Here is a 21,037-nt window from a genome sequence, read left to right on the forward strand (position 1 = left end):
TAAAGGTGGTAAGTGCTATGGAAGAAGAGTTTCTGGATGAGGACTTAGGGTACTTTCCAGCCTCTTCCCTTTGTGTGGCAAAGTAGAAAAGGCATTTACTTTTGCAGACACTCGAAATCATGGCTTCTGGAGAGATGAGCTCTGAGATCCTGAACATTTTTCCTCTTTGAGGCTTAGCTCTCTTACGTGTATAAAATACTAATCTCAAAATTTTGGTGTAAGCACTAGATGAACATAGATCAAATACCTTCTCATCCATTCCCAGCCACCCACCCTCATCCTATCATTCTGGGGAAGGAAGCTGTATGTCACTACCATATTCTCCCTCTTCTGAACACCTAGCATGCTTAAATCAACCCAACGTTCATGAAAACACTCAAGATGTACTTACTGCATAAACATGTAGACAAACTAGCGTATGGGCAATTTAAAAGTAAACAAAGCTACTTGTGCTCAGAAATGATGCTTTTTAAGTAAGGGTAGGAAATCTTCAGCTTTATTTAATAACTCCTTTTCCCTCTTTCTAATTTAATTCAATTTTTACAGACCCCTATTGATAAAGATGTTAGATCTGCTATTCATTGTCTTTCTTATACATAGAAGTAAAATCACAGAAATAATTATTTTATAGGAGGATAAAACATTTATTTAAATGGAAACACTAATCTTTATTTTCATCATGCTGAAGTTTGTGGTTACAATTTCCAACAAAACACTATATATAATAAGCAAAATAAGTTAGTACATTGTAAACTTATGCACAGTTTCATCAATTAACAGTTTAAGAACAAACAAGCCATTTAAGACTTTGTAGCTACATTTAGTAAAAAATTGCAGACACTCAAATCTTATCAACCCCAAGTAAGACACTAAAGAGCTATTCAAGACTTCTTCAAACCAATTACACAAATACATGTTTATTTTTGGTTACAGTCCCCTGCTATGCACAAGACCATTGGAATGCTGGAACGATTACACATTTTAAAACGGCACAAAGCAAAGCAAGGAGATAACATGCCAGCCTTAGAGAAGCTGTCTTGAAAGTGCAAACTGCATTTTCTCTTCCTGAACCACTAGGATAAGAACGGGTACCTCAGACGACACGGCAGGGTCATGAGCATGCTTTCTATACCTCACTGGTGGGACATTTACTGGAACCAGGTCTCCATGCCTTTGAAGATACCTCCGGTTTTAAACAGTGAACAGGCTTCAACTAAATATAGTGCAAATCAAATACCGAGGAGCAAAACGACAGAATAGAGACCGTCACAGATCGACGTCCTGTTTCTCTACCTGGCACAACCCACATGGGGACACACTGGCACACGGTAACAACAACTTCTATTTAGGTTTTGATATGGAAGGCGGTGCGGCGGAGCGAATGCAGGGCAACCACGCAACAGCCCCTGAGCAAGGCCCCGATGTTATAGACAGGATCCGTTCCCCCTCTCTGAGTACTGAATGCCCACAGAACCGTGGGGACCACGGGGGCAGCCACAGCCAGGAGATCCACCAGGAAGCTGCTGCTCCAGTACTGCCTCACGACGCCCCCTCGAGCCAGTGGGATGACACCATCCAACCTCTCTTCCACGCAGGCTGCAAAATCCAGCTCTCTCATGAGGCGGTTTGCATGAACTTCTGCATCCACATTGGCGGATGGGGTCTCCACGGGAGACAAAAGGATGGCTGAGTTTGGATTTCTTGGAGTTAAATCAACCACTAAGGCAGAGAGGGACTCTGGGAAGCTCTCCATCGAGTCTGGTTCAGACTCATCAGGGGACGCCAAGCTCGAGGGACAGGGGTCCTGGAGCTTCTGCAGCACATTCTGAATGAGATCCGAGATGGCGGGGCTGTAGGGCACCACGTCGGTCTGTACGGCTCGCTCCACCACCACACTGCCCTCCTCCGGACCCATGACCATGGGCAGCAGCTCCAGGACATTAGCCCCAGGGGTGGAATGCACAAGCTCCAGGTCACCAGATTCTGTGGTGGTGGCTGTTACCATCTCATCAAACAAATCTGTGCCATCGGCTATGCTATCTCCCACCAGTAGCTCCCTGTCAACCCCTTCCCCAGCAACCTGCTCTTCCAGAGATAACCCATCTGCCATTGTGTCAAGAGGGGGGTTGAGGGTTAAACTCTTCTCTGGGGAATCACATGGAAAATCTAGGCACAGTTCGTCCCTCAGAGAGCCACTGTGTGCCATCTCCATGCTCTGAAGGAGAGACTCCAACTTCTTGTTTTGGATGTTTATGTCCACAAAATATTTCTGAATGCCTTTATCTTTATCAACCAAGCTGCTCCGCATGGTTTCGATGACCTGTTTGAGCTGTTTAATCTCTTTCCTGGCTTCTTTGAGTGCCAACTGGGCCTCTACCCGGTGGCACTCCTCCTCAATCCAGTCCTCTCGCATGCGGGCCAGCTGGGACTTAAGCTCCATGATTTCACTTTCCCTAGAGTGCCAAGACAAGCATGGTTAATAAAAAAATAAAATAAAATAACTTTGAACTGGGCAACAGGCAGTTCTGGCACAGAGCCAAGAACTCATACTCTTCCACTTGAAATACAGATGTGAAATCAGTTTTGAATGCAGGGAACTCAAGAGAACACAGCAAAACTTGAGAAAACACTCCAGCCTAAACTTAAAGAAACAGTACATTTTCTCTTTGGCAGAGATTAGCCATGAACTTTCTCTTTAATTGTAAAATGGCTAAAATAATAATAGTAATCAGAATCAGAATCAAAATTACCACAATTTTTTTGAGTACCCATTATGAGTCAGATATTGCACGGTTACAAGTCTTATCATCTACTCGATCCTTAATATTTGAAATGTTGTTATTAGAACATCTTAGCATCTGTTAGCCTGTTTCTATCTCCATAGCCTACTCTTTCCAAATGTCTATAGTTTGTGGAAGAAAAGGCAAGTTCACTTTTAATTACCTATCAAAGACAGAAGGTAGACTGATAAGTTTTAGCCTTGCTAAATTGTTTGGTTGATATTCCAATGATAAACATTTTTGAAATCATAAAATGCTACACATGGCAGGGACTTTACATGTTGACGAGCTGCTTATTCTATCTCCTCTCGGGTAGGATAATATTGAATTCATCCTACACTAAGGAGAATCGATCCTATTTTTTAGATCTTTCACAGGACAACCCTACTTCAGGATCTTTGAATATAAATTCTTTCTTGCATATAATTTTTTCATAGTCAGTCCTTACATTCCCAGTAGATATGAAGATAAGGTAGTCAGGATCCTCATATATATGAAGAGACATCAATATTGTTCATTTAAGTTTAGGCTAGAATATTTCCCCAAGTTTTACTGCATTCCCATTCCTTCCTCCCTTGAGTGCTCCAATCCTCCTACGGACTCTACAAATCACAGACCAAACACTTCCAGACTTAAGGTCTGACTCACCCCAGAGGAGAGTTTGGGTCTCAAGTCTATTTCAGACAGATGATGAACCAGATTAATTCGGAAGATGAAAAATGTCCCTTCCTCACAGTCTGCACCCTTATCTACCCACGGTTTTAGCAACCAAGGTCATTGAGTTTTCTCTATTTCTTTGTGGCAGCAGCAGAGGAGGTTTGGGCTGATCAGGTAGCCCAGACTCTTAGAGAATGCAAATGCCACCCTCACCCTGAGCTCACAGCTACCCTGGTCAGAGCTTTCCCGGTCTGTTCCAAAATGTTCCAAGGGAAAACCATCAAGCGGAAAAACTGGCCTGCTGCCCAGATGTCAAAAGTCTTCTCCCTCAGATAAGATCTCTTAAGCATGGGCTTTTTTTTTCTTTTTTTTTCCAACCTTAACACTTGGCCAAGAACAATGAGCCCCTTCCTTCAGCACAGAAATAGCATGCAGGAATTACAGTGCACACAGATATCCATTCGTGCACGGATATAAACAGGGCTTAATTGGTCCACGGTGTGTGACCCATTCTGCTGGAAGTATGGGATTGTTCGCTCACGTGTTTTTGCCATTTAAAAATAGTCATGCACACACCCGATTATTTCACATCAAAGCTGTATACACTGCAAAACAACAACAACAACAAAAAGGATCCCCTCTAACCGATGGGTCTCCCTGAACTCCTGAAACAGCCAAATCACACAGAATTATGAAATGGCTCTTTTTAGAGGATGATTTAAAAATTTGACAAAAATTGAATACAATCATTTTTTCTTTTCTATCTTTCTATAGTTTAGGTTCATGTTTCATTTTATGGAGAAAGAAACTGTCCTACACCCCACTGTGTAAGGAAGGCAGATTCACCTTTCATGGAGTCGGCGCTCAGATTCCTTCAGCTTGGTTTTGAGGTGTCTCACTGTAACCTCTTTCTGCTGCAGAGGAGTCAAATACTGCTCTGGGTTTGGGGGTCTGACACCATGATTTTCACCGCAAGACATGTACCTTCCGGAACGCCTGAAACAATCCAAGTAATGAAATGTTACTTTTTGTCATTTCCTTTTCTATAAAAAGAAGAGTAACACAGAGTGTTATCAACTGAATGTTTGTGTCCCTCCAGAATTCATATGTTGAAATTCTTACCCCAATATGATGGTATTAGGTGGTGAGGACTTTGGGAATTAGCTCATAAGGGTGGAGCCTTCATAAATGGGATTAGTGCTCTTATAAAAGGAACCCCAGAGAGCTTTCTAGCTTTCTTTTTACACCCTGTGAGGTTACACTAAGAGGTGAGCAGTCTGCAGCCCAGAAGACAACCCTCCCCAGAACCAGACCTTGCTGGCACCCTGATCTCAGACCTAACCCTACAGTATGTAGCCCATGATTCTTGAAAGATATGGACCAACGTCTAGGGTACTTTGTTATAGCCACCCACATTGACCCAGACACAGCTAACAGCTTGAGAAGGAATGTCAGCTATGTGCTGGGGTCTTAAGCCTCAATAATGGCTGACGTCACTTCAGAAGGTGAGCTGTAATAGAACTGCCGATCTTAGGACTGTTCATTACTTTGAAGAATGAAGGCGGTATTGGTGTACTTATGGAGAGAATAGGGACAGTGGAGGAGGAGAATTTTCTATGGCTTAGGAATGTTCTCATGCAAAATAATGCACCATTGTCCAGATGCCTGAGCTGTCAGTTCAGAGTAACATGCAGCACAATGGGCGAGGCTCAGGGGATAGGCCTGGGCAGAAGAGAAGGAAGCAAGCAAGATGACCTAACTTTCCGCACAGTGTACCACTGCCTAAAGATTCTGATGGCTATTTGCTGAATGCAAGTTGTTCTAAAATCAATCTCTGCTGTGAGTATGCCAGTTTGGAGGAAATGGAAAGGTCCTTCTTCTGAAGGGAAGAAGTTTCTTCCTCTACTTAACTCTCCCCAGTGTGTTTTGTAAGAGAGGCTCAATGTTTTACAAAACAGCCCTTGCTGGAATCTTGGCCCCTCTCAGGCCTGGCTGGGAGCTGGGAATCTCTGCTGTGAGAGAGCTGACTGACGAGAATAGGGATGCCCAGCAGGAAGAAGGCTGAAGGAGGAAGGCAGCCAGCTCCTTCCCTGACTCTGGACCCAGTTCCAGCCACTGTGCTGCCAGCAACCTGAGCACCTGCCTGTCTCCAAGATGACCTGTGTCCATACCCACCGTCCAGTCCTCCTGTCATGGCCTCTTTGGAAATGCAGTTCCTTCTTTCTGCTCCACACTCCCTATAACCTCATGTGAATTAACTTCTTGCTTGCTCTTCAGACCTCAATTCCACTTCACTTTCTCAGGGAGGCCTCCCCGGATCGTTCCAGACTGAGTTGGACCCCTCCCCACCTTTCACACACCCCTGTAGCAACAGGTGCCTACAGAATCATCTTAAGTTGTTTTTGTTTGTTTGTTTGTTTGTTTGTTTGAGATGGAGTCTTGCTCTGTTGCCCAGGCTGGAGTTCACTGGCGTGATCTTGGTTCACTGGAACCTCCGCCTCCCAGGTTCAAGCAATTCTTCTGCCTCAGCCTCCTACTGCCTCTGTGGCATTTTCTCTCCCTATCCAGGAACTGCTTAGATTGCTGCGCCTTGTTAGAAATTGTGGCTTGTGCTCTTTCTGCAGCAACCCTTGAAGAATCAGCCGAATGTCGGAAAGAAAAGTGCAGTGTCTTGTTGTAGAATCAGGCAAAGGATCAAGAGTTGTATAACCCTTATTTTCTTTTTAAAAGAAAATCTTACCAAGTAGGACAAACTAAGATGCATGAATTAAGTAAGCAGGACTCACCTCATGATGGGGCTACAGTCGCTTCCTTTGTAGGAGCCTGAGTTGCTACTGCTTGGGGAAGAAGGTGCATAACTGGGATGGATATTGACAGGGCTCAGCTGATTCCTGCACAGCATGGACAGAAGGTCCTTTTCCCGCGGGGATGATGGGCTGCTGCCAGGCTTGTGTGATGAAGCTCCATTACTCCGCCCATGAGGACCTCGACTGGGAAAAGCATGAAAAATGTTAAAATCCTTGGGGCTACAGATGCCCAAGGGCTAATGTCTTACTCCCTAAATCTAAGAAAATCCAATTTATAGAGTTGAAAGGGGCAATACAATTATTCGTGTAGACTTTCCTTCGGAGTGGCCTTCTTCCCACCTGCCTGGTATTTTCTTGCCTTGTGTCATCAGCACAAGCAACCTCTCCCTCTGTTGTTCTTTCAAATAGTTTCTGGCCATAAAGCTTGTTTTGGATTACACCCAATAGCCTGCTAAGAACATACACAATGTAGAATATTGATTTAGCTCAGGTTTATTTTGGACGCTGTTTTCAAGATGTGGTTTTTGTTCTAGTCCACCTGTTTCAGTTTAGAAATATTTGCGTTTGGTTCACGTTAGGGTAAGAAAATTAATGTGGCTCATTTGGAGGATGGGTGAAGGTGGTAGCACATAAAGGAGGAGGAGAAAACAGGGCAGATAAAAAGAGCATGAATAAATGCATCATTGGTAATTTTGATCACTTAAATTTTTTTTTCATTTCTTTCTAGCCCCAATGACTTAAGACAACCTTTGTCATTTAACTGCTGAAATACTGTAACAGCCCCATCTTGGTTCTCCTGCCTCTTGCTTTGCTCCCTCCAGTAGAAGATTGGCTTGTGGCTGGAGTGGCCTTTCAAAACGGAGTCTGATTCAATGTCCTCCTCAAAGCCTTGCCATGGTTCCCCACTGCCCCCAGAACAAAGGCCAGCCTCCTTAAGATGGTTCACAAGGTCCAATCCCACCACTCCACCCAACCCATCCTCTACCACTCCTCCCTCCTCCCTCTGTACTACAGCATTCCAAATGACTTACAGTTTCCTGAAGGATCCATGCTTGACCATCCTTAGGTTTTTGAACTCATAATCTCCTCTGCTTAGAATGTTCTCCTGCTCCCTTCCCTAAGCCCCTGGATACCAGGATATTTCCTACTTTGAGACTGATGGGAACCTACTCTAAAGGGCCTTCTCTATATTCTTCCTTTCCTAGGCCAGTGTAGGGGCACTCCTTAATGCTCTCTAAAACTCTGTGCAAACTTCTACCATTGGACTTATCACATGGCATCACAACTGCATACTTATTTGTCCTTCCTGCTAGCCTAGGGCATCCTTGAGGGCAGGAACAACCTGTTCTTTCTACCCTCCTACTTTTGATACATGATAAGTGTTCCCTAAAGGACTGCTAAGTAAATAAACCAGGTGTGAGTCATTGGCACTGCCACTTAGTAGGAACTTAGGCAAGTGAGCCACTTAACATGGGGATCAAAACACACACACACACACACACACACACACACCTTTCCTACCTTCCTCACAGAATTGATGTGAAAATCAAATCAATGAATGCATGTGAGTACATTCCACAAGCTATTAAGGGTGACTCAACTGTAGAGTATTATTAGAGGATAAACTTGTTCAAACTTCACCGTTAATCCTGTTACAGAGATTTGACACCCACTAGTGTAAGGAAGCATCTTGAGAATGTTGAAATTACTTAAACAGGATAAAAATTCTATGTCAGGAATATTACTTGATGGCAAAAAAAAATAAAAAATAGAAAACAAGATAGCTTTCATATAGTAGTACTGCTTTCTGACAATCCTTTCTTTGCAATTTTAATTACAACTGTATCCAACTGACATCTTAATGAGAAATGTGTGTAAATGTGAATGCAAGTGTGCGTGTGGGTATACTTGGCTTCGAAACCATGGTTGCTTATTTACAATCAAATATAATTTCAACTGGCTGTCAACCTTGCAAACCATACATAAATAAAACGTAACCTAGTTCTAAAGTTAAAGTTCTTTCCTTTTGAAATCATCCAAATGAATGCCGCTCTTCTCTTCGTGAGGACACTTTATATGGAACAGATGGGCTGATGGCTTTGTGACAAAACCAACTTCAGCAGCCCATGGTAGAAAGAACTTCATGAGTAGCTGAAAGGAACATGTAGCCTGGTGTGCATTGTCTTTTCCATGCTTCAGTTCTAAGTCTGGCATCAACCAGACTATTTCTTAATCTGATTATGAGAAATATGGATGATTAGCTATTACACATTAGGCGGGAATGTAAAGAGCTGTCCCATATTTTGACCTGGGGAATTTTATTACAAGTTAACTGCCACTGAGGACCTTCTGTGACACTAGCACTGTTTCAGGTGCTTTCTGAATATTGATCAGGAAATAAATTATCAGACAGTTTGTAAGAGCTAACTTTTTAAAAAGAAGCAACATGCTTAAAAATATCACTTCTCTTCATTTAGTAGTTCAAATGCTAACATATATAGGTGCAAACTCATTATAGGCTTTGATAGGAAACATTTTAAAGGAGACACTGAGATTCCATGTTTGTCATGGCCATGAACCGGCAAACCCAGTGCTGTCCTCTTCAGCCCATCCCAGATCCTTTGGTCTGGTGGACAAGAAAAATGCAGTCCACAAAAAGGAGAGAAAATTCTGCTGACCTTGAACCCTTCTACAAACCTGAATACGTAACTAGAAGGTCAGAGAAAGAGGAGTGTAGCAAAAACCTCATGAGTGACTCAGGTGAATTTCGATTCCCTGACCATGGCTCTGGACTTCAGGTAATATCATTGTTATCACCATCATCATCATCACCATCATCACCATGATCTAGGGTTGAACTGTGTCACCCCCTGCAAATTGATATGTTGAAGCCCTAACTCCCAGTACCACAGAATAACGGGGCTTTTAAAAGGTGATTAAGTTAAAATGAGGCAGTTAGAGTGGACCCTAATCCAGTTTAACTGGTGTCCTTATACAAAGAAGGAATTTGAACAGACATAAACAGAAGGAAGATGATGTAGAGACACAGGGAGAAGATGGCCACTACAAGCCAAGGAGAGGAGCCTCAGAAGAAGCCAACCCTGCAGACATCTTGGTGTCAGACTTCCCATTTCCAGAACTGTGAGTAAATACATTTCTGTTGTTTAGGCCATCCAGTCTATGGTGCTGGGTTATGCAGCCCTAGCAGACTAATATAATCACTACCACCATGATTACCACCATAACCACCACCACCAGTAGCAGCAGCAACAGCAGTAGTACCATGTCTCTTAGTATTACTTTCACCCCTACTGACAAAAACCACCTTTTACCAACGCTTTCATTGAGTTCTGGGCATCATGTCAAGCACTCACATATATCATCTCATTTAACTCAGTGAGGTAAGATGCTATTATTATCCCATATCCCAAAACAGGAAACTGAGGCTTGGGGTCATACACCTGATAAATAATGGAGGCTAACCTCAATCCCAGGTCTGTCTGACTCCAAATCCCAAGGGTTTTCTTTTTCTGTCTCATTTTTATCTTCCAAACAGATTTGTGTTTTAGTTAAGAAAGACAATTCCTTAGAAATATTAGCAGAGTTGCCCTTCTATGAGACAAGATAATCTGTAAGCCTTTAAAATTTTGTTTTAAAAATAACTTGTCAAAAATATTCTCAACAACTCCACCTGTTCCTCTCATTTCCCACCGACTGACCAATCTTCCTGTTAGCCTTCCTTCAGGGAGCTAATTCTCCACAGAGAAAATTCATTCTCTACATGGGGAAGCAGCCAATTGGAAGGATCACAAACTACTAGAGTTTGGCAGAGATAGCCGGCTACTGTTGAGGAGCTGCCCCCCCCCCCCCCCGCCATGCATGGCCCTCCAGAACACAAAATTCATGTGAAATGCTTGAGATACTCCATGACCAAAATCTACTGATGGTACTCTGTGCCTTGGTGAGATTCTTTTATTTATTTACTTTATTTATTTATTTATTTGAAACAGAGGCTTGTTCTGTTGCCTAGGACTAGAGTGCAGTAGTGCTATCTTGGCTCACTACAACTTCCGCCTCTCAGGTTCAAGCAATTCTCCTGCCTCAACCTTACAAGTAGCTGGAATAACAGGCACCAACCTACACGCCCGGCTAATTTTTTTTTTTTTTTTTTTTGTATTTTCAGTAGAGACAGGGTTTTACCACATTGACCAGGCTGGTCTTGAACTCCTGAACTCAATTGATCCACCCGCCTTGGCCTCCTAAAAGTACTGGGATTATAGGTGCGAGCCACTGCGCCCGGCCGAGATTTTTAAAAACTGAGGATAATAGATAGAACACTGCCATTTTTCAATTTTCCATCTATTAATTTTTGTTAAACCTTTGAAGTCTATTATTGCTTGGCTATAACAGATAATAATATAAGCATTCATCTGATTTGCATATAATTACATTTGGCTATTTTATGTTCAATATATCAATGCTTTGATCACTTAAAGCATGAATTCTAGACTAGAATATTTTCTCTTAGTCACTCTGCATTATTGATACAACCTTGGAATTTAACCACAAACACAAATTCCTTTGAAACATTTAAATTGGCTTCATCTACAGGACTTCCTTTTTTCTTTTAGCCTTTCTATATTGTTTGATACTTTGTTCCATGTGTATGTCATAATTTCTTGAATGGGTTATATAAATGGCTTGTTCTCAGAGCAAGCCACATCTGATGTACACAGAATGTTTACATTCATGTCCTATAATCCCAGAGGCACTTTATTGCCAAAATGGGGGTGGTGGGTGGGGCTGGGGATAGAGCAATTGTGCTTTTTTACTGTGGACTTCACTCTTTCATTACAGGTTTGTCTGGCTTCAGCTGTATTTTTAATGATAAAACTGTGCCCTGGGGGTCTCAGGTCACTTTATAAACATCAGCTAAATCTTTGGCTCACCCAAGAGAAATAGAAAATATTTGCTTGCTGAGTCCTGGAAAGGCAGGCTTTTGGAAACTAAATAGATTTTCTCCAGGAAGAGACCTTAAAAAGTCACACAGTCCAACTGTCTTTTGAACACCGTGGCCCAGGAGAATCAAGTGATGTGACAAAGTCAGAAGCCAGGTCCCCTCATGTTCCGTGGCTCCCTCCATAGCTTCCTTTAAGTCTCTGCTCAGAGCTCAGTTCATCACTGAGGTATCCTAGGACCTGCCAAGCTAAAATATATCACAAACCACATTACTCTCTATCTCCTTCCCCTGAGTGTTTTTAAAATAATTATATTATTTTTCAATTTATTGTCCTTCTTATCCTACTACAATGAATATAATTTTGTGGAGTTTTGTTTCCTCCTAGTAGATGCTCAATAAATACTTATTAAACAAATAAACAAAGCCACTGGTGGCAAGCACAGAATCCTGGGGCTTGCAATCCCTCCCACTGAATGTGAATAGTGGTTCCCGTGTTCTCATAGTCCTCTCTACCAATTCAAATAACATCAATGGAGAGCATCTGTTGATGTTTGCTATGCTCCATGCTCTGACTCAGCATTTTACTTTTATTAACTTGTTTAATCCTAACAATAAACGCTCTGAGGTGGGTAGGGCTATTTCACAGATGAGGCAAACGAGGCATGGAACGGTTAAACAACTTGCTCAGAGCCACACAGCCTGGAGTTGGTGCTGGCATTTGAGCCAAGGCAGCCTGGCTTCTGAGCCCACACACCCAGCTAGTGTGCTCTATGGGGTGGCCACCATGCCTATGAATTTTACTACACTTTCTTCACTCCTTCCCCAGGTCAATGTTGGGAGTGGTCAGGGAGTAGCTGCTTCCTTCACAGAGGTTAAAAATGGAAGCCCATTTAGGGGGAAAAAAAGGGTGAAGTCAGAGCCTTCACAGCTCAGAGACTCATAGATTCACAGAGAGGGGGTTGGGAGGGAAGTGGGAGACCACTAGCTTCCTATGCAGATGAGTACACAGGTGAGTGAGGGAAAGAGAGAAGGGACAGAAGGAGGAGTGAGCATAGAGTCGAGGGTTGGATGGGAGACAGCCATGGATGGCTAAACACAGGTGAGCCATGTGACCACAGTAGGCAAGGTAGGAAAAACTACCAATTTAAAAATCACTGTAAAAAAAAACAAAACAAAAAGCCTAACTGAATAATAAAATATGAACGAACAGAAATCCGGGTAGTTCTATGGATGCATAGGTGCAGGTGAGTCACCTGCGTAAAGCATATTAATTACAGAGCAGGAGACGGTGCCTACTTGCGTGAAGAAGAAGACCGCTTGCTTCCCGCAGTCGACATATGGACCTCAGGAGCGGAAATGCTGCCTGTGCTGCTCGAGGAGCTAAAATCAGCTTCACTACCTGAAAAACAACAGGGGAGAGAGAAGCGTGAGGGAAAGGAAACCGGAGAACACGCTGGCCAGTTCCCTGCCTTCCAGGTCCTGCTCCCTGCATTTGCACACTATTGGCAAGTGCCAAGATTCCAGAGTTTCCAGGCTCACAGAGTTTTCCTCAAAGCAGTCAAGAGAAGGCCCAGCACAAGTACATCATTTCATAAATACAGCTAAGATGCACAGTAAGTCTAGTTTCATATAGAGGCCGGTCTTCCTGCAGACACTGTCAACAGTGACCCAAGAGAGTCAAGAAATGCACTGTTCTCCCATGTGTGAGGCTCTCACTCCACAACAACGGGCTCACCCTACTTCAAGCAAAAGAAAAAGAAAACACTGATCAGTCCAAGAGCAATTTTTCCAAGAGAGTTTATCTTTGGGCTTCTGTAGTCAGCTAGTCATACTTCAATTTGGCACGTTAGGTTTGGAGACAGTTAACCAGTGAGAGGCAGTCAGGAAAGAGCAAAGCCTGGGCTCCCAGACTGCCTGCACTGGCACTGAGGACTGACTCTCTCTGACTGCAGTTTTGGTTTTTCTTTAAGGAATAGATCCTTAACAGAAAAGCAGAAATTTAACAGTGATAGAACCTGTAAATTCCACTGAAACTTGGAATTTTAGCTTCAGGGTGTGATTACAGGTAGGGATGTTCATTAGTTTGCAAAGATCATATGATACTTTGAGTATAGACTACAGTTGGGTGTGTAATTATAATAGAAACATGTTGTGCAGTAAAATAATTTATATAAATTAATCCTAACAAAAATATGTAGTTCTGAAAGAGTGATAATGGAAACATTCTCATACGCTGCCTGGGGAAGTGAAGGGATGTGGAAGAGGCAAGCTAGAACAATGAGAAGAAGAAAAATAATTTTTTTAAAACGTGAAGTATCACGTGCTTTTGAAAAATAAGTCTAGGTATACAGTTTAATCTGACCTTGTTGCTCAACCCCTACAACACAATTTGTGCCTCTTCTGGTCTAGAATCCAGAGCCAGCTCGCATTTCTGGGCTGAAGAAAATATGAATAGCCTAAATCCCTGATTTTCGAACAAGCAGTGAACAATAATTATCACAATAATGACTATTTATTGAATGTTTACTAGGTCTCAGGCCCTATTCACGATGCTTTCTATGCTATATATTATTTATTCTTGACATTTTTGTAAAATAGACATTAATCTCACTGTTTTACTATTGAGAAAACTGAAGCTGATTTGCCTGAAGCTTGTAGGTGATAAATCCTGTCCAGGACCAAATCTTCATACTACTTCTCCCATACTATGCTTTATCCTCAGAAAGGCAGTAGGAAGAAGCAGCGGAACAGGAGAAGTTCTTATAGAAACTATACATTACCATCTCCCTAACAGGCCAACATGAACCATAGGTACAAGATGTGGCCAGACTTTGGCCTACTGGGGAACAGATTTCGCTCTCTGATGGGCTTTATTAGTTTTGCTAGAGAGGAAGGTAGGTAATCACAAGGCAGAGAGAAAAAAAAACATCCTTTCCCTGGTTTCCAGGAGCTCTCAGGAACCCCAGCCTCCAGGAGGTCCAGGTCTCTGGGAAAGAGACCAAGAATGACCCATTAGCCAGATGACAGCAGTGACTCCTGGCTCCCAGCAGAATTTTGGGAAGATTAGCATGGCAGTTTATCAGAACTGAGACCAGCTCTTCCTTCTGGATTGCACAGACTTTGTCTAATGAGGTAATGAGCTCCTAGAAGCTTCCCAGACTTCATCAGTTGACTCTAAGGAATGCACTGGTTAAACTGTAGTAGTTCACAATCTCAAGGATTCATGATTGGTAATGCAGTCCAGCAACATGAGATTCCTGACAGCCTAACTCAGCCAGCTTTGTTTGCTACTAAATTATCACGTTTGTTATCCAATGATAAAGGTAGGCAACTTTCAAAAATAGATCCTGTGGTTATAGCCATCAGGTTTAAGATATTATTTCCTAATGTGCAATTATTCCTCTGAAACACTCAGCTTTCATTCCTTTCACAAAAGTCCATCGATTATAATTGAACTGCTTGCCTAAAAGCAGAAATTCTAGAACAGGAACAGATAATTGTGGAAAATCCATTGTTACCCCGTGGTGCTTCTGATCTGTGGTAATTACATTCTGTGAACTAAAAGGACAACTTTGTTCTACATTTTATTGCTACTGGAACTCAATATAATGACTTTTATGTATTTGCAGGGCCTAAGGTCACTTTGTTTCAGCACTTTCCTCTCTTACTTTCTGTACATCTGAAAGAGAGTAGAAGGCACAATTGGGTCCCTGCAGCTGTATTCAGGACTATTTGAATAGTACGATAGTGAAAAATGAATATACTACTTCACAACTATTTCAGTTTATGAATTTAAAAAACATAAACTGGTTAATGCAGTGTAAAAATCAGTGAACGCTTTTTAAGGGATACACAGGAAAGCTAAATGTAATACATCATCTGATATACTTCCTTCAATACTAAGCAAAATAACTAAGAGAAAAGCTGGAGACGTAATCACCACACCCCCATTTATCTATTAGCTGGCAACAAAGATTGGAGGAAGGAGAGGCATTCTTTATTCATTTCCTTTAAACAGTGTATGCAACTAATGTATTGTTTTCAGTGCTCTTTTGGGTTATTAAAATCATGCACAGAGTACCTAACCTAAAAACATAGGACCTCGACTGGGCATGGTGGCTCACGCTTGCAATCCCAGCACTTTGGGAGGCCAAGGTGGGCGGATCACCTGAGGTCAGGAGATCGAAACCAGCCTGGCCAACATGGCGAAACCTCGTTTCTACTAAAAATACAAAAATTAGCTGGGCGTGGTGGTGAGTGCCTGTAATCCTAGCTACTTGGGAAGCAGAGGCAGGAGAATCACTTGAACCAGGGAGTCCGAGGTTACAGTGAGCCAAGATCATGCCACTGCACTCCAGCCTGGGTGACAGAGCAAGACTCCATCTCAAAAAACAAAACAAAAACAAACAAACAAAAAAACAGAGAAAACATAGGACCTCAGCTAGACAGCTTGGATTCAAAGCCTGCCCCTAACCCATATTAGGTGGAAAGTTTTAGCCAAGTTACTTCACTTCTCTGTGTCCCAGTTTCCTAACTGGTTAAACAAAGATGATACTCATAGCGCCTGCTTCATGGGTTTCTTGGAAACAATGAATGTCATCCTCATTAACAGTCTTTGTTCCTCATCAATATTGTTTTCGATCAGCTGCCAGGTTAGTGGAGTGTTATTCCAGGACTGAACAGACAGGATGAATTTGATGACCTTTAAGATAATGCTCTGATGCCAAATACTTAGTGACTAAGCATCCTGCTGCAGAAAGCATTTTTCCAACTCTAAAGAAGCTATGCCCCGTGACCTCCAGAAGTTCTGGCAGTTTTTTGTTTCATAGCACTGCTGAACTGTTTTGAGAGATATTCCTTTTATTTATAACGTTAGGATAATAAGCGTTCTGTGCATGTATGCTAACGCCAGGGAATTAGAAAAGGAAGAAAAAGTGAAAACAAAAATAATACGTGCCCAAACCGATAGCTAACTGACTTATTTTTAAAGCACTGCCTGTAATCTGGTCTCTTAGGACGTTATTAATTTTTCCTGTTTTCAAGATATGGAGCAGTCCTCATACATCAGAACACCACAGTATAGAGCAATCCTGAGATCTATTAAGCGGTATTAAGCCATTCTAAAACACTGATTTAAGTAACCCCAAACCCTCTCTTATCCTTTATCACTGCAAAGCTATCAAATTAATTCAGGTTGGACCACCTCAAATAGAAGCAGTAAAAAAAAAATAAAAAATAAAAAAAACCCCACCTAGTTTCCACCCCTTCTCTCCCATCCTCCTTCTCCACCCATCCCCCCAAAATACACAGGTTTTTAAATTTACAGGTCTCCAGGGAGGAGAGAGGAACCATTTTCACTGAAGCTAAGCACAGCTATTAAGGAGCAGCAGCAGCAGTGGACACATGCAATTATAAAAGATACTATTAAAAGAAGCTGCTCTAAAGTACATTCAGTAGAACTGACTCTTAGCTGCTAAGGCTTGGGGGGCCCAGCCAAGGAATCCAAGAAATGCTTCACAGCCTAAACAGGGTTTTTGTTTTAGTTTTTGCAAAATTACTTTCCCAAACCCCATATAGGTATTTATCTCAGAAAGGGAATATTTAGTTAAATGATCAATACATTGATAAGATACATATACAGGTTTTTTTGAATTTGAGAATAAAAATATTCTTGAAAGATTGTAAATGTAATTTCCATTTATATCGTAGTTTCAGAAAATAGTTTTCTTCATTCTGATTAATGCTCAATTGATGGAACTGCCATATACTTAAAATCATACACACACACACACACACACACACACACACACACACAGCTAATCATAAAAGAAGAGAAGTTCAAACTTATAAAACTGCTTATGGGAAAATAGCAAGGTCAAAGCCAAATAGATACACTGAAAAAATATTTACAACACATGATAAAAAGTTAATCTCCTTAATTTACCAAAAGGTCATGAAATTAGAAAAAAAAAAAACCTAGCAAAAAAATGGGCCAAGGACATAATAGGTAGATGAAAGAAAAAGAAATGACTGATACACATGAAAAGCCATATAATCTATCAATGTCACTAAAAATATAAATGAAAGTAAGGAGACTTTTTCCATCTATCTGATAGGCAAAAGAGTCTGATAATACCAGCCGTGTTAAGGGTTTGTAAAAACAGAGTTAGTAAGAGTGTGAACTATGCTACATGCATAAAAAGGAAAACTGTACTGCTAGGAATTTATTCTGCACATAAGGACCCAAAAAGGCAACCTAGTTGTCCATCAATAGTGACTGGTTAAATCAGGTGGCATAGCAACAGCCTAAGAGAATACTCCGCCATTGTGAAAAGGAGTGACATGATCCTGGGTGTGTCGAAGTGAAAAGAATCAAACACCTGTTATTAGATGAGAAAAACAAGATGCAGAAAAGTGGGTATTGCAAATCTGCTTTTTTTTGTAAATAAATCTTTAGATAATATGTAACCTGCTATAGGCACAGAACATTTTTCTTGAGGTATAAAATGATCTGTTAATAGCGGTGTCTCTTGGGAACAGGAAAGTGTGGATATAAAGAGACTCTTATTTTCATTTTATTATCTTTCTGAGCCATTTGGCTTCTGTAACCATGTGCACATTATTCATATTACAAAATATATATAGGAGTTCACTGACATATGAACAATCCATTTTTCCCTTTAAAAATGTAAATTTTTTAAGGAAAATCTTTTTATAATAAGAGTAGTCACACCATATTATGTAGTATTAAGAGAGTTCTGGAGTTGAGACACCTGGGTTTGAATCTTGGCTCCTCTACTTGCTCTCTGTGGTGCCTTGAGGAATGAATTTACCCTCTCTCTGCCTTAGTGTCCTCATCTATAAAATAGGGATGAAGTTATTAATATTAAGTAAAAGATTGTGGAAATTCGGGTGACACATGCAAACAAATGAGAACAATGCCTGGCACATAGCAAGCCCTCAATAGTACCATTTTAGCTGAAACTACTGGTACAGTGGCCCAAAGGCCAGAAGAAGGCTTCTCAAGAAAGGTCTTGATTACATCTAACTCTTAAAAAGAACTATAATAGGAAATGCTTTTCTCTACTCATACATTTTTAAATCACTTTTTATAAAAGGTGGCTTTCCTTTTGCCATTGTTCAGCAAGGAGCATGTTTCTGTTTTTTTATTCTCTTTCTGTGTGTGTACAATAGGGTGTGTATGTGTGTGTGTGTGTGTGTGTGTGTATGATAGGGTGTCTCCAAAGATCCTGATTCTAAAAGAGACTCCCCATGGATGCCTCCAAAAAGTTCTAGAGTCTCTTGTGGTTTAGAACTCTGCCTTCAGAAAGTCCCGGGGAAATATGAGTAGATTTACTCTAGTTCTCATCTTCGCAGGGCTCAGTCTCCTGAGTTAGGTAGCTTGGAAGGTCTGAGAAAGGGAGGAGGCCTTAAGGAGGCCAGGAAGGTCAGAGGCGACGCCACCCAGTTCACTCCTGTACCTTGGGCTGGCTCAGCTACCTGTCTAAGCAGAAATACAGGCAGCCCATCTGCTGAACAAGAAGAGCGAATGAGAGAAATGATAAGCAAAGAGGGTGTAAAGAAACCAATAAACAAGGGGAAGTGAAAGTTTCTGACCAGAAGTAGCTATAAAGCCCAGCTCCACCTGTCACTAGTTGTGTATCTTGACCAAGTTTTTTTAACTTATCTAAGCCTTACTTATATATGTATACACATACATTTTAAAAGGCTAATTTATTATTTATTTAGCAAAAAGTTATTGAGCACCTGCCATGTGTCAGGTCCTATTTTAAGTGCAAAGATAATGATTCCCATCCCATTGGGTTGCTGTGAAAATGAATTGAGTTAATGCATAGAAAGTGCTTGACACAGTCATAAATACAAATTTTAAAATTATTATTAATAATGCAGTGATCCCTAAACCTAACTGTGCATGAAGCTTATCTGTGAAGTTTAATAATAGTGCAGATTTCTGGGAAACTCTCACAAAAATTCCAGTTCAGAAGATCTGGGAGGAGGGTGAGCCAGGCATCTGCATTTTTGATAATTACTATAGCTGATTGTGCAGCAGGTGGTCCATGAACCATATTGTGAGGAAGAAAGCTCCAAAGGTAAAAAAGTGCCTGGACTTTCTCTCCAAATCCTGTCAAATTGCAAGAGCTTTCTTCAGTGCGATGTGAACAATGAGTGAGCAGAAACGAAGACAGACAGGCCAGCGAAAGGAAGAGGAAGAAATTCACGGACAAACTGCACAGGAGAGAAGAATTTAATTTACAGAATGCTCTGTACCCTCACGGCTCTCCAGGAACACTTTCCTGGAGTGAATACATTATCAGAGGACTGGAGGGAAAGATGGAATGTACATAAGGCACAGGTTGTTTGAAACTGGGCCAGTTCCAGCCAAACTCATGTACACAAATGTTGGTTTGCAAAGCTAGTAGGATACTTAACAGTTGGTTCATGGTTCAAAGTCCTCATAATCCTGTTGTAAAAGAGGAGGGGCCAACCAGTGTGCAGTTGAACATGTCAAACGCCATTCAGCAGAGAAAAACATTTCACAATCCAGCATACGCTGCATTGGGGTTATTCCATCAGTGCCAACCTGGATTTTCCATGGCAGACATGCTTCACAGCATCAAAGGAACCACACACAGGCATTTATCATCTCCCACACTGACTCAGCTCAGGAACCACTCCAGTAGCAGGCACGTCCAACGGGCAGCCCTCCCCCCGTTGCCTTTCACCCAACGGGGCTGCGAAAGGTTACGTCCACTGTGGTCATAAACTTCATCCTAGCTCATTATCTTGGGGACCCAGTAAAAACAGAGCAAATCCTCCCTGAAGCATTTTCCAGACTTGAACATGTTACTTATCTTTGATTTCTTGTCAAACTTACTGAAGTGAATTGAATTTCTACCCCTTTAAAAGAACTAGCTGGAAAGCCTGCTGCTTCTATTTAAGGAGAAGCATTTATCCAGTGTTTACCAAAATGAGATGCCTGCCCTCCTGTCTGGCAGGAAAACCTAAATCAGGAAGAGCAGTTGTAATGGTGGTGCTGGGTGCGGAGCAGGGGTGTCACTGCAGGAGGCGTTCATAGGGGAGGAAGGAGGTGATGAAGGGCTGGGAGAGAAAAATGGGGAGTGAGACACCAGGAAAGACAGAAGGTCAGGACGGGGATAGGATTTAAGTCTATGACTCAGTCCAGAATATAAGGGAGAAGGAAAAGATGAGAAGGTTTTGGAGTCACCTCATCCTCCACTCTTCTTCATCTCAGTGAGGTGGTGTTGTCTGCTTGCAATTCTAGACCACAAATGGAATAAAACACCCACTTACTGGGAAACTGATGACATAATTCACAACTCATTGCCAAGACATCCAATGGGGCCCTAAAATAATGTTTTTTTTTTTTTTTTTAAACCTCATTTCTGTACTTAAACATGGCTTTTCTTAATGGACTCTAAGACCTAACAGCCTTGACCATTCAATCCCCATCTTTGTCCCCACTGTGTGACAACCTCCAGGGCACATCATCTTCTCGACCCACAGGTTCCTTCCTTCCCTTGGCAGTGGCACTCAGAGTGTCAGGAAGGTTGCAGCTGTCTCACATGTGGCTCACTCCCTGGATTTTCTCAGTAGCACTGACCTCCACCTCCACTGCATTTAGACAGAGCAGAGTTCCAACACCAGACTCGGCCATGCTCCCCTTCCAATATCTTGACGTGCTTTCACCCTCCTCTCTCTTTCTCATTTGCATTTTTAGTCTCTATGAAGTTATTTCTCTTTGTCTTTTCAAAAGTAATACGGTTTAGTAGTTTCAGTTACTAGCTGTGTGA

The 21,037-nt window shown here is 41.8% G+C and overlaps 1 protein-coding gene across 1 annotated transcript in view; it reads right to left on the minus strand.

The window, feature by feature from the left end:
* Positions 1 to 619: 619 nt before the first annotated feature.
* Positions 620 to 21,037, minus strand: part of SYBU (syntabulin) — a 69,823-nt gene continuing 49,405 nt past the window's right edge. Inside the window, exons 4-7 of the mRNA XM_023224932.1 lie at positions 12,501 to 12,603; positions 6,224 to 6,427; positions 4,284 to 4,433; positions 620 to 2,453 (exon numbers count right to left, since the gene is read on the minus strand). Coding sequence (XP_023080700.1) covers positions 1,346 to 2,453; positions 4,284 to 4,433; positions 6,224 to 6,427; positions 12,501 to 12,603 — 1,565 coding nt within the window. The 3' untranslated portion in view covers positions 620 to 1,345. The remainder of the gene's footprint in view (positions 2,454 to 4,283; positions 4,434 to 6,223; positions 6,428 to 12,500; positions 12,604 to 21,037) is intronic.

This window comes from Piliocolobus tephrosceles, chromosome 7 (assembly GCF_002776525.5).
Source record: "Piliocolobus tephrosceles isolate RC106 chromosome 7, ASM277652v3, whole genome shotgun sequence".
Taxonomy (NCBI): Eukaryota; Metazoa; Chordata; class Mammalia; order Primates; family Cercopithecidae; genus Piliocolobus; species Piliocolobus tephrosceles.